General features: G+C 40.5%; 1 protein-coding gene across 5 annotated transcripts in view; it reads left to right on the forward strand.

Moving 5' to 3' along the window:
* ZNF521 (zinc finger protein 521) overlaps window positions 1-14,544 on the forward strand; it is a 312,082-nt gene that overhangs the window by 20,517 nt on the left and 277,021 nt on the right. For all 5 annotated transcript variants that reach the window (XM_027526356.1, XM_027526351.1, XM_027526355.1 and 2 more), the window contains one exon: window positions 11,139-11,318. Coding sequence is in view for 4 of the 5 variants with exons in the window: in XM_027526351.1 (XP_027382152.1) it covers window positions 11,139-11,318 (180 nt within the window). In the remaining variant the exon portion in view is untranslated. The remainder of the gene's footprint in view (window positions 1-11,138; window positions 11,319-14,544) is intronic.

Genomic DNA, 14,544 nt, shown 5'->3' on the forward strand with positions numbered 1-14,544 from the left:
ATTCCTTAAGGAAAGTGTTTCAGAAATGGTACTTAATCAATAATGATCTATTTTTATAGTTTATTTTGGTTATGTGGCTTTATTTGTTTTGTTTATCAGGCTGAAGGAAATTTAGACATTTAGGTTTGCCTATATTTTTAAATTTATTAGCCCAACTAGAGGGGAACAAAATGAATTTCTTTTTTTCCCATTGCATATAAATTTTCTTGTATTTTGTAATAGCTCATAAGCCATAAATCACAGCCTCACTTTTTGCTCTAATCTTTCATTGTACAAACATGTACCTTATTTTACAGGGTCTTTCTCTTTCCTTCTTTCTTTGTTGCTGAGCCATTAAGTTACTGAAGAAGTTATTTAGAAACTGCTTTCTTATCTTCCTGAATGGGATCATTTCTTAGAAATGTGGGCTGTCCACTTACTTGTGTGCCAGCTTGAAAGGAAAGAAAAAATCTTTTTAAATGTTTTTTTAAAATCATTTTCTACTCTATATTTTAATGGCAGTTTGATCCCCAGTTTGTTTGAGAACCAGTTGGCCCTTTGGAAGGAGAAAAGGAAAAAAAAAAAAAAAAAAAAGGCAAGATGTTTCATGTTCCTGGGTGATAAGATTCCATTTAGTGGGATAATAATGCCCCAAATGTTGTGTTTAACTCACAACCTTTAGACAAAACCTATTTTGCCTGTCTTTCAAATATATTATTGCAATTAAGAAGAGGAACTTCCTCAATTAAAACAAAAGTGAAAGCAAAGTCACTAATAAAGAGAAAGGAGTGGTAATATTGAATTGATTTTTGTGAATGAGATTGAGGTTATCATCTCAAAATTTAGAGATGAGTCTTGTTACATTGCAGCAAGCTAATGGTTCTTGTTCAAAACAAAACTTTCTCCCTAAGCTAGTGTGCTTCAGTAATTGTTGAGATAGTTAACTTTAAGTGTCCAGTTAAGAAATATTGTTACAATTGGATTGGCATTATAGAAAATAGCTGAAGTCATAAGAACAGTTGGGAGAAATATCAGAAAGTATGATGTCTGGAATATAAAGGTTTTCTTTCCAGGTTTTCTTTGCCTGGGTGGAGTAATACTTCCTCACTATGCTATTAATCCTATACCTGAGGCTTACTGATGACATTTAAAGAAAAAATAAGTAGACTCTTCCCCAAATATCCAGATGTCTGAATCCTAGGTTCAGAAACATGTTTCATTTATAGTTGCCCTAAGAAGCATTTTTCAGGGTACCTGGTCATTATGTGCTAAAAACTACACTTAAGTGTTTTTAAATAATTTGTTTTCTTCCAGAGTAGATTTTTAGCAGTTTTAAAATCACTTGGCTGTAGAAAATTAGACCAGGGTATCTGGATGTTAACAATAACTTTATGTAATATTTTTCTAATATAAAATGGAACAAAGTGTCCATGGACTTGGTTGAAGATTGAGCTGAGGGATGTAGAAGTTGGTTTTCTTTGTCGGTTTTTATAGGGAGTTAGGGACTATACTCAGATGTATTACCAGCCCCTTCCCAGTGAGCCCGTGATGTTGACACCTGAAGGCACCAGGCCAAGTGGAAGAATGAAGGGACTCAAATCAGGTGAGAAGAAAGGCGTTTGCCAAGAAGACCCACAAAACAAAACAGCAACAACAATAAAAAGACGTGGGAGAGAGCACCGAAAACCCTTCATGTAGGGGAAAAACAGAACAAAACCTTTCTGGGATAATCTTTTCCTCTATTAGGTTAGATGGTTTTGATTTTGTGTACCCGTTTTAAGTGTTTCCATCTCGTGTTTGTTAGGTTGACTTATCATTCTTGTGGTTTCTTGCTCTATTTTCTTCCACATGAAGCCTAAGCCTTTTGTTTCTTTTTTAAAAAATATTTATTTATTTATTTTATTATTTATTCGTCTGTTTCGGGTCTTGGTTGTGACACCCTAGGTTTTCGTTGCGCCAGGCGGGGTGGTTCCTTTCCGGGCGCAGACTCAGCAGCTGGGGCATGTGGGCTTAGTTGCTCTTTTCCTCAGTATGTGGGATCCTAGTCCCCTGGCCAGGAATCGAATCCATGTCCCCTGCTTTACGGGGTGGATTCTTAAGCGGCGGACCATCAGGGAGAGTCCCAAGGCCGAGCCTTTTGATGTGAATGTTTTAATGTATTCACTTGGGTTTATATTGCTGACAGTAGTGGCCTAGTGTATCACGTTGTCTTTGAGAAAGGATCATGAACTACATGCGGAATCATAGTAACTTAAACTAAGAGTTAATGTTTTTTTCTCCCCCTAAAAGAGAATAAAAGAGCGCTATTAGAATCAATATCTGTTTTTGTTTTTAGTCAAAAAGTTTTGGATTTATTTTCCCTTGGCTTTATGTGTGTTTGAAACAAGACCAAAGTAAAAGGAATCTCACCAAAGACCTTTTAAGTCCCAGGAAGTGTCAGTGGGCCTTTGCAAATCTCTCCCGTTAGATTAAAAAGTTAGCTGGTGTGATTGTGGTATTTCTGTCCAATCTCTCTCCAGCTTTGGCTTTATTGGGATTACAGATAAAAGGTGAAATCTGGGTATGAAGAGAGTGAAAAAAGCCGTGGTTCATACACCTGTTTAATTAGCCTTGGTTAATACACTTGTCTTAAAGCCAAGACAGCAAGTTCATCTCTAGGACCGGCTCCACCATGCCTGATGCCTGGCTGTCACTGAGCCGGCTCCCCCTTTTCTTAGGCCCACAGTCCATCTGAAGTCTTCCAGATCCTGTTTCTGGGGTGCCTCGCGTTAACCCTTTCTGCTACTGATTTAGCTTGCTCTCTCTGCACTTCTTCCCTGCATTGTGTCAGAGTCACCATACTGGTCTCTTTGCTTCCAGTTCTGGTCTCTTTCCAAACCTTCTTCTTAATCATCAGTGGGGCATCTCTCTAAAATGTACATGAAACCAGTCACTTTCCTTAAAGTCCTCCAGTGATTTCTCATAGCACCAGGTTGACATCTGACTATTTAGCCCACAGTAGTTCCCTCGTGCAGAGAAGGCAATGGCACCCCACTCCAGTACTCTTGCCTGGAAAATCTCATGGATGGAGGAGCCTGGTGGGCTGCAGTCCATGGGGTCTCGAAGAGTCGGACATGACTGAGTGACTTCACTTTCACTTTTCACTTGCATGCATTGGAGAAGGAAATGGCAACCCACTCCAGTGTTCTTGCCTGGAGAATCCCAGGGACGGGGAAGCCTGGTGGGCTGCCGTCTATGGGGTCGAGCAGAGTCGGTCACGACTGAAGCGACTTAGCAGCAGTAGCAGCAGCAGCAGTTCCCTCGTGAGCCGCTCACTTTTCCAGTGAGCCACTCACTTTTCCAGCCTCGTCTCTGCCACTGCTCCCATTTCCTTTCATTCTATCCAGAGCCCCTCATTTGAGTAGCATAGAAGAGCTTTCGCTTCTTGGAAAGCATCATGTTTTGCATCTCTGCCTTTACATATGTTTCCTCTTTTAAAAAAAAAAGGAAGTGTATGTATTTATTTGGCTGCATCAGGTCTGAGTTGTGTCATGTGGGATATTCCACTGCATTGCATGGACTCACTAATTAAGGCCTGGGCTCAATTGCACCAAGCCATGTGGGGTCTTGCTTCCCCCACCAGGACTGAACCCACGTCTCCTACATTGCAAGGCGGATTCTTAACCACTGGCCCACCTTGGGAGTGCCCTGTTTCCTCTTTTTGGAGTGCCATCTATCACTTGTCCTCAGCGCTGTGCTGTGCTTAGTCGCTCAGTCCTGTCTGACTCTTTGCGACCCCATGGACTGTAGCCCACCAGGCTCCTCTGTCCATGGGGATTCTCTAGGCAAGAATACTGGAGTGGGTTGCCATGCCCTCCTCTATCAAATCCAGATCGCCCGCATTGCAGGTGGATTCGTTACCAGCTGAGCCACCAGGGAAGCCTGTCCTCAGGGCTACTCATCTTTTATAACAGCCCAGTGCTGCTCCTCTTTAGCTAACATTTTTCTGCGCTGCACCATCTAACTGAAAAGCCCCTCCAGCTGAGCACTACCTTCTGCAGTTATCGGTTTATTCATCTCTCCTTTTCTCTGCCCCAGTGCTTCCCAGCCCTTCTCATGTCATGGCACACACAGAAAAATGAAACATTTTGAAGGAAACACTTGGATAAATGGAGAAGCAATTGGCCTGCCAGTGTCCAATTATCTCTAGCTGTAACGTGGCCACTTGGAGGGTGGAGTTGGTATCCTTGAACACGTGAACCCCCTTTTGACCCACTGGTTGGGAAGCTGTGCAGAAGATTTTAAGCTCCTTAGGACAAGGACCAGGTGTTAGACTTTGCATCTCTGGTGTGTGTGTGTGCGCGAGCTGAGTTGCTCCAGTTGTGTCTGACTCTTTGCCGCTCTATGGACTACTCCCCTCTTTCCATCGATTCTCCGTCAAGAACACTGGAGTGGGTTTCTGTGCCATCCTCCAGGGGAACTTCCCCATCCAGGAATCGAACCCCCGTCTCTTATGTCTCCTGCATTGGCAGGCAGGTTCTTTACCACTAGCGCCACCTGGGAAGCCCAGGGCCTTAGCCAAATGCCTCTTACTATGTGGATGCTCAGTAAATGTTTGTTTGCTGAAGGTGCAACAAGACAACCACAGTCCCCCAAATTGAAGGTTAAATGATTAAGGTGGGAATCTCTTTATAAATCCTCTTTATGAAAGTTAGAGTGCTAGGATTGCTTTCTTCTAAATTTCATGTTAAAGATACATAAGGATGAAGTTGAGGAAGGAAATTTGAATAGGATTCTGATTGGAAGAAGAGAAACTTTATTTGGTTCCAAAGTTTGAGTGTGTAGTTTTCAGAGTGTCTGTGTCTGTGTGTGTGTTTTAACCTCTCTCAAGGCTAATTTCCTCTCACTCAGCATCCTCCTATGAGGAATTTCATTGTATAAAGAAGAGTGGCCGTACGTTCATATTTGGCATGTGCCCCTTCCTAATAGAGCATCTGATACATTTCTCTTTGGTCCTCAAGGACCGTGATAGACCTGTAGAACAATCAAGCAAAACCACTGAAATTCTAGACTCCAACTGTGGGATTTTGTTTAACATAGAGATAATTCTTTCTATATGAGATTTTAGAGGCAGGAAAGAAAAGTACATGAAAAGGTTTTTTTTTTTTTTTTTTTCCTCTCTCTCTCTCTTTTCCCCCCTTTTTTCTTTAAAACAGTTTAACAACTTTCAGAGAATAGAGTGGTTAGAACATGAACATTGTAGGAAAAGTAAAAAGAGCACGTTTGTATCCACGATTCCTTGAGCTCCCTGGACCTGTTGTCATCACCAGGTCTCAACCTCGATGGCTGTCCCTGTTCTGCCAGTTGAGGCCAGAGTTTGGGCATGTGCATCCTTGACCACCTCAGAGTGCTTTTGCTTTTGTTTTGTTTGTTTACTTTTTCTTGACAGTAGAAAAAGGGGAGGCAGCAGAGTAGCAGGCAGGTGGGGTCCAGACAGCCCTGTTCCTTCATCAGAGCCTGCTTGTGATTTTATAACAATGGATGATTTATTTTCCCCAAGTCTGTTCTCATCTTATGGGATTTCCAGTTAGAATGCATATGTAGAGCCCAGAAAGCACAAAATAATGATCCCACCCTTTGGTTTTTTTTACCCTTTGGTAAAGGAGGAAAGCTCCTCTTTAACTCTTTGTAGCCCAAAGGTAACTTTTCCTCTCTTCTTAGCATCAGGATACACCAGTTGATGGAATTTGAGCACATTTCTAGAGGCTTCCCAGGTGGCACAGTGGTAAAGAATCTGCTTGGCAGTGCGTGGGACGCATGAGACGTGTGTTCGATCCCTGGATGGGGAAGATCCCCTGGAGAAGGAAATGGCAACCCACTCCAGTATTCTTGCCTAGAGAATCCCATGGACAAAGGAGCCTGGTGGGCTACAGTCCATGGGGTCGCAAAGAGTCGGACACGACTGAAGCAACTGAGTACACAGGCGTGCTAGGGTAGGAGTGCTTTCAGACATTGTTTGCTCTAAATAAGAGCAGTCTCTGGTTTACTTTTTAGGTGTGGAACTTCAGTAAACCTTAGAAGACCAGTCACTGTGACTATATGTGAACTTGAAAAACAACATCAGACAATTTGGGGCACAAGCTTATTGTTCACTTGAGGTGCATCATTCGTAGCAACCTGGGGACATTTGAGTGTGGAATGCATGTGTTTAAATTATCTGTTGACTTATTCATCATCGAGTTCCTGAAAATAAGACACTAGGGTTATAATGCTTTTTTTTTATTTTCAGAAGATATCCTTGGAAGAAAGAACTTAGGCCGCTTTCCAAAATAACAAAAACATACTTTTACTAGTCCACTAATAATGTCGTGTTGAGCTCACTTTTTATTGACCATCTAGTGTTTTGTAGTTTTAGGTGATTCAGATCCAAGAGGTCATGGTATTCACATGAAGCCAAGACTTGTTCTTTTTTTAAGGCAGTGTGCATATTTTAGCTGGTATTTTCTTGAACTTACTGGCACTGTGTGGGTTGCTTTAAGATTGAGTAATTCATGCCATGGTTGTTTAATCTGGTGAAAAGCTGGCTATGACCAGAGAACAAACTGTTAGGAAATGGTCCAGTTTTTAAGTTTGCGTGTGTGTAAGTGGAGTATTTTGGGTTCATTCATCTCTTGCCAATCTTAGTTGTTAAGTAGTCTTCTTGCATTCATATTTACATCATCCTCTGAATCCTGTGTTTCTGCCACTCTCGTAAAAACAGACTGGTTTGTAAGGTAGAGCCTCATGCTTAGAATCCACCAGGAAAAAGCCTCATTTATATCTCCGGCAAGAAGGACAGAGGGCCTGCACTGTGTATTCGCTGCCAGAAGTTTTTATAGTAATACTTTGTATCTAGGCTCTGGCTCTTACCATTAAATGTGCTTTTTATAGAGTACCAAGTTATAAATGTAGTGCGGCTACGGCATATTAATCTTACTGCAGAGATTTAATGAGGCAGTTGTTTTGCGATGGACACTATTGGGAGCAGAAAGCGACAGAGTTTTACTTTACCACTGAGCTGCAGAAATATTCCTTGCCTGGTAATAATTATAACCACATGATCTCTTAGTTTTTCTTACTTTTGCCAGTGCTTTTCCATGCAAAAGTGGCTTGGAAGGAGGTCCATTTCTAGGCAGTGAGATGGATTGGAAATTGGGCTGTGTTCTCAGTGGTTTGACATTTTTTAACTTTGATCAGGCCTGGGATCCTTGTTGCACAGAGAGAAATATGTAGGATGAGTTTCAAGAATACAGATAGTCTTTGCCAGTCCACTGAGATGGCTTTTAGATATTCATTACTTTTACTTGACTTTTATATAGGTTATAAAAAGTAAATGTGGTGAAACCTCATTTTTACATGGACAGAATAGAATTTCTGCTGGTTGGCCTTAAACTGATCCCACACTTGAAATTAATTGAAGTCCATGGGTTTATTGCCTCCAACACTTTTAAGCCAGCGCAATTTTTCATTTTCCCCAAAGTTGTAATTTTATTAAACCAAGTTGTAGCAATAACAACCCTTATGAAGAGGAGGATGAGAAGAAGGAAGAAACCACCTACCAGGGAACATAATAAGGGGAAAAAAATCACACTTTCTTTTAAATTTCCATTTATAAGTAATGTTAACACAATTGAAAACAGAGAGCCGCCACTTATTTTTATAATAATAATTGTGTCTTTGTTCCAAAATTAAGCCTTTATCCAAGTTCAAACATTGTTAAGTCTAATGCCTCCTAGGGCCCTTTCAGAAGGGATGAGCCAGAAAGTTGGCTGGGCATGAGGTTGTGTGTGATGGATGAAACACATTTGGGTGGCCTCCTTCAGGGCAGCGGACAGAACGGTGCCTGCGGCTGTGATGGAGTTGGTAGTCGCAGTGCAGGGAGGGGAGATGTGCAGGTACTTTAAAATACTGCCCTTTGGGAGGGTTTGTAGTACAAGAGAGTTGGAATAACAGCTGTCCATCCTGCAGTGGTGTTGGGGGTGGGGCAGTGTTCACAGGCACAGACCCTGTATTTATAACCCCTTAGGTTGAAGTCAGAGGTTTGAATGGCTAGCAGAGTAATACAATTATTTTTTATGATTGACTCTCAAAGGACTTTATAAAAACTACCTAACTAAGGCCATGTGCAATTATTGAAGTGTAGCCACCTGTGGGAAAGAAATGGTTGACAATGTAAGCTTTCTGGAATCTTCCAGCGCCACTACGAATGGAAACTCGTAACACAAATAAACGCATCTTTTGAATGGGCAAGAGCGAATTCTTCATGGACATGGAGGTTGGCAAAACAACAACAACAACAACAACAATCTACTCGTTAGGAGAGAGCCTAAGATTCTGGAGCTCATTATACTACACTAAGGCATCAGAGACTGTAATCGCACCCACCCCCCAGAGGGTCCCTCTTAAGTGGTGACCTAAAAACAAATTCGCCAGTTGGCTGGAGCTTGCATCCTGAAGTTCCAGCAGAAGTGAATAAGCTTGACTGACTTCAGTCCCTGAAGGATTCTATCTGTAAATGCAGAAGTGGAAGCAAAACCATTTTTTATTAGTCTTAAAATGACCCTCATTTTAATAACTAGCCACAGTGTCAGAAGCATGGACCGGGGTCATTCCTTAGCTGTTAAGACCTAAAGCATCATGCAGGCTTTCCTATTTGTTTGATATTTTTGATTTGGATTCGTGTAAAGTGCCCATATTCTTGAATAATAAGGAAGGCAAGTTCTTATCATTTTCTCTGCATACTACTTAAAGTATTCAGAGTGTCTCCTTATTTAAAAACAAACAGGCCTGCAGACTTGATGCGTAGCATTTAAATAATCATATTAAAATTCAGACCCAGCCCCCACATTTCCCTGAGTGCTGTCAGTTTTATGAGAAACTGGAAACTCATGCTAAACAACCAGGAGTGTTCAGTAGGTGTCTGCTGCCTTCCACCAAGGGTTGAATGGGTGTGGGGGCCAGTTCGCCGTAGTGGGGACACTTACTTATTTTCCTGAGTGGCTCTAATTTGGCAGTATTTTACCACTCGGTTTTAGCTTGTTGGAGCTTTTTGAACCATTACCTATTTGTTGCGTCTGTAGCGCTAGATGAAACATTTGAAACCAGCAAAGGCATATGTGATGCTTTGACATTGCATCAGCTTTCGAAGATGTAGGCATGTAGATACTTTTGAATTTGGAGGTAACTGGTCTGTTCCCATTCACAGGAAAAATACTAGGAAAGGACTTTTTAATGTACTCCTTTTTTCCTCTCTCCTCTCCCTTCTCGTCATCACTAAATACTATTTACTAAGCACTTACCCGGACATAGTGCTGTGCTGGGCAAAGAACAGGGCAAATGAAAAAGGTCCTGTGATTACTCCCCCAGGGATGAGCAGTCTATAACTCAGTATATTGAAACGGACACTGCATAGAGTATGGAGATAATAATTTTCCAGATGACAAATCAACCCGAATTATCAATTTACTTTAACCCGACGTTCTTGTTTGAAAACAAATAAACAAAAACTACTTGCTCTTTGAATTGGGGATTCTGCTTTTGCCTCATGAACCCAAGAGATCATTCTCCATGTTGAAATGTAAGTTGATTTGGGCATTTGGGAATCGTTTGAAGGGTGATGATATAGTTAAGTTTATTACAGATGTGAAGAAAGGCTTTGGAGCAACTGCCAGCCAAAGGGCAGCACTGTGAGTTGTAGAAGCAGGTTCGCAGAAGCAACTGGCATGCAGAGTGGCAGAAATTTCGATAGCCGGATGGGAGGCTGATGGCATTCATTGACTTTCCAGTGAAGTCTGGGCTCATTTGATTCTGTGAATTCTGGATTGCAATATTTCAAATATTTATCCTCCATATTAAAAAAAAATGACTACAGAAAACATATTACATATTTCTTAGGTACCTTGATACAATTCTTTTGTAACTATTTCACTGAAAACTCTGTTTTGAGACATAATTTACTTCTGACTTTGGAGGACTTTTTGCTATTCGAAATGAATGTTCTGTAAACGAAGTCACAGATTTTATTATCCCAATTTTCCCTAAAGAGGCATTCTTTCTCTTCCTCTGCTTTCCTGCAAAGAGAAGCAGCGGCACTAAAATATTTGGGGGTACTTCTTTAAAATGAGGCAAAAGACAGCATAAGAAATCACGAAGTATTTATTGAGCTCCAAGGGAAACATCATGTGGGTTTTTGCTTGTCTTAGTCCCTCTTGCTTTTTGTGTGTCATTCTTAGGGTTAGAATGGAACTAGTTTTAGTTTTCCCACTATTTAGCTCTTTGGAGAAGGAAATGGCAACCCACTCCAGTGTTCTTGCCTGGAGAATCCCAGGGATGGGGGAGCCTGGTGGGCTGCCGTCTATGGGGTCGCACAGAGTCGGACACGACTGAAGCGACTTGGCAGCAGCATTTTTAGTTTTCCCACTATTCAGCTCTTTGAGGCTAGTAATGTCAGTTGAAGTTGTTGACTCAATTATAATCTGTAATTGCTCTTTGTATATTTGGTTTTGTTTTTTGATGATTCTGAAACCAAGAGACATACCAATGCATTTACACTTGAATTTGTGCTTGCAAGAATGTTTGGCTGCGTGGCGGAGCTTATTTTGCTATTGCCGTCTAACAAATAATGGGGTAACTGTGTGTTTTGACCAGTTTATAAGTAAAGGTCAATTTCGTGCCTATGGTAATTAGCTTAGCTTATTCTAGACTTTTGGCTAATTCTGGTAATTTCCTGTGAAAGAGTATATTTAGCAGAAAAGGAATTCATTCTCAAGCACGGTGGTTTTTCCCCTCTGTATTGGAGACTGTTTAATTTCAAAAGTGATTTATCTCTCTCTTGTAAGCAAAAAAAAAAAAAAAAGAAGGCTGTGAAAAAAATGTCAAAGTTAACTTTAAGGGTGGCAAATTATTTGAAAGGGGTTGGGAAAAGGGCTATGTATTGGAGGAGAGATGCTCTAGTCATCAGGAACTGACAGATTTTAGGGAGGACTCATTTTTCGATGCTTCTGAAATAAAATCTGCAATAAAGCCCTCCTTTTGCAGCTTCCAGGGAGAAGGTGTTTCTGTTTTTGGTAGCAAGATTAAAAGTGACTTGAAAAGAACCTATCTTTCAACCCCATACTTACAGTCTTGATTTCTTTTTTCAGACCCCAACTGTAAACTTGAAGACAAGACTGAAGATGGAGAAGCAATAGACTGTAAGAAGAGGCCGGAAGACGGGGAGGAGCTAGAGGACGAAGCTGTGCACAGCTGTGACAGCTGCCTCCAGGTGTTCGAGTCACTGAGCGATATCACAGAACACAAGATCAATCAATGTCAGCTGACAGGTAAACAGTACTTATCACTTCTTGTCTCCTCACCCTGTTCTATTTCTGATTTTTTTTTTTTCCGTTTGTTCCTTTCTCTTCTGTTGTCTTCCAGCTGTTTTATTCTTTCACTTGAGTACCTAGGTAAGTCTGGAAGGGCTTTAGAAAGTCTTCTAAGATAATGGTTTATGGCAAGTTCAGTGTCACAATCATCCTTAGATATTGAAGTGTACCTAGATATTGATAGCTAAGGGATATGTTTTTGTTTCCTTTTTAAGAAGCAACAGTGATGTAGTCTTTTAAACTATGTAGATGGAGAACCTAACATGGGGTGGCTAAGATAAAGTTTAAAAATACCTTCTGAATATGTTTTCCCAGAAGTTTAGCATGCATGAATTTCATTTAGTTTAAACGTCTCCTTAAGAAAACTTTTCCTCATCGGTCACTCTTTGCTGAGTTTAGTGCCTTTTTTGCCCTGTAAAGCCTTATGCTTAGTCATGAATATCACAGTGTTCAATGCATGTGTTAACTTTTCCATCGCCCTCATTAGACTGGAAGCTCACGGGTGGCAGGAACGCTGTCTTGCTCATCACTGTATTCTCTAAGCCTTGCACAGTGCCTGGCCCACAGAAGGCGCTCACTTAAGTCATGGCAACTATTCTCCTCTATGTTTCATGGTAAAAATCAGATTTAAAATGACAGGAAACAGGACGTGTTCAAGTTAATGGTTGGATAAAAGTAAAACTCGGTTACCAAAGTTATACTCTCTAAAAATATATCCTGCAGGAACATACTATACAAAGTTGGAGGGACATTTTATATATACATCCCTTTTTATAATCATGTCATTTTTCTCTTATTATTTGGAACTGACATTGCCCCGGTGTGTGTGTATTTGTAGATCTCTTTCTCTTATTTTCCTAGCACAAATCTTTCTTCAACTAACCATGTGTAGGAAATGTATTTATTAGACAAGTGGTTCTGCAACTGTTTTCCACAGAATGTTGATAATTTTGCAAGATTTTAATAGGTGTTCCATTTAAACTAGGTTTCCTGAGCAGATTATTATGGAAATATTGGATTAAATCCAATTAAATAGGCTTCTTTATTGAAGTGCACTGTTGCTTTTCAAAAAAGGATTGCAGTGAGCATGTTTATTAGACTCTTCTTTCTTTTAGAAAACCTATTATCATCTTTTTTGGAATGTAAGTTTGAGAATCTATGAAGCTTATAGAAACATTGGCTGTGTACATATTTTTTAGGGTTTTGATAACTTTTCTTTTGATATAATTCCAAACTTATAGAAAAATTGCAAAGATATTATATGTGACTCTCGTTTACCACTTATCTGATTCACACATTGTTTGTATTTTAGCCTCTTTGCTCTGTCATTGTCTCGTTAATTTTTTTTTCTTAGTCATTTGAGAGAAGGTTGGAGACTTCACACCCTTCTAAATATATCCTGTGTACTTCCTAAGAATAAATACATTCTCTTACATGACTACAGCACACTTAATCAAAATGAGGGAAGTTCACATTTAACACAGAATACTGTTATCTAATCCACAACCAATATTTAAATTTCAACAGTTGTCCCAACAATGTCATTTCAAGGTTTTTCTTTGTTGTTTTGCTTTTTCTCCTCTGGGATTCAGGATCATGCATAACTTTTAATTGTCATGTCTCTCTTTTCTCCTTTCACCTGAAATGATCTCATTTTTTGAGAGTAACTCTCAGCATTTTATAAAATGCCTATTTATAATTGGGTTTGTTTGATGTTTCCTTATGGTTATATTCAGCTTCTATTCTTCCATGGGGCTTCCCTGGTTGCTCACACAGTAAAGAATCTGCCTGCAGTGCAGGAGACCCAGGTTCGATCCCTGGAGAAGGGAATGACTATTCATTCCAATATTCTTGCTTGGAAAATTCCTGGACAGAGGAGCCTGGTGAAATAAAGTCCATTGGGTTGCAGAATCAGACAGGAGTGAGCAACTAAGAGTTGGACATACTTCCATGGCAGGAATACCACCAAAGTGATGTTGGGCCCTTCTCAGTTTATCAGGTCAGGAAGTATCTGATGTTGATTTTTACCAGTGTTGATGGGGTTAACACTGAATACTTGTTTTAAGTGGCGGGTCATTGAACTCCGGGAGTTGGTGATGGACAGGGAGGCCTGGCGTGCTGCTATTCATGGGGTCGCAAAGAGTCGGACATGACTGAGCAACTGATCTGATCTGATCTGCCAACTTTCTCCAGTGTTCAAAAGTTGTTTTCCCTTGGTAAATACAATAAGTAATTTGTGGGAAGATACTTTGGGGCTTCCCTGGTAGCTAAGTTGGTAAAGAATTAACCTGCAATGCAGGAGACCCTGGTTCAATTCCTGGGTCAGGAAGACCTCCTGAAGAAGAGATGGCTACCCACTCCAGTACTCTGGCCTGGAGAATTCCATGGACAGAGGAGCCTGGCAGGCTACAGTCCATGGGGTTGCAAAGAGTCAGACATGACTGAGCAACTTTCACTTTGACACCATGTAAATATTTTCATTCTCATGAAATACCCACTTTAGCTTTATAATTTTTATATTTATTAGTTGGCCTTAGACTACAATTTCTTATTCATTCATTGATTTTTGTGTTCATATCACTGTGGGCATTTGGATTTTTATTTTCTTTCATGGGTCATAATTCATTACTATCATTGCTTGCTCAAATTCACTGAAATTTGGTCAGTAGTAGTCCCTTCAAACTGGATCCTATGTTAGCTTAATATGTCTCTGTCTATTTGAGGATAGATTCAGTTTCTCCTTCAAACAGATGCTCCAGGCTCCTCATGTTCTGGTCCTAATCAATCTTCTGTCCAAGGAGCCCTGGTTCCTTCAAGAGGACCAAGGTATTTAGAAATCAAGATGTGGGCACTATGTGTACTCATTGATAAAGATCCATCATTGGTTATAAACCATCTCAGCAGATAGAATGAGGAAATATATATGTGTATTTAGTGTAATGGGCTTCCCAAGTGGTGCTAATGTTAAAGAACCCGCTTGCCAAAGCAGGAGACAACAAGAGATGAGGTTTCAATCCCTGGGTCGGGAAGATCCCCTGGAGGAAGGCATGACCACTCACTCCAATATTCTTCCTTGGAGAATCCCATGAATAAGAGGAGCCTGGTGGGCTACAGTCCATAGGGTTGCAAAGAGTCAGACAGGACTGAAGTGACTTAGCACTTAGTATAATACCTGTATAATATA

Source organism: Bos indicus x Bos taurus, chromosome 24 (genome assembly GCF_003369695.1).
Source record: "Bos indicus x Bos taurus breed Angus x Brahman F1 hybrid chromosome 24, Bos_hybrid_MaternalHap_v2.0, whole genome shotgun sequence".
NCBI classification, from domain to species: domain Eukaryota; kingdom Metazoa; phylum Chordata; class Mammalia; order Artiodactyla; family Bovidae; genus Bos; species Bos indicus x Bos taurus.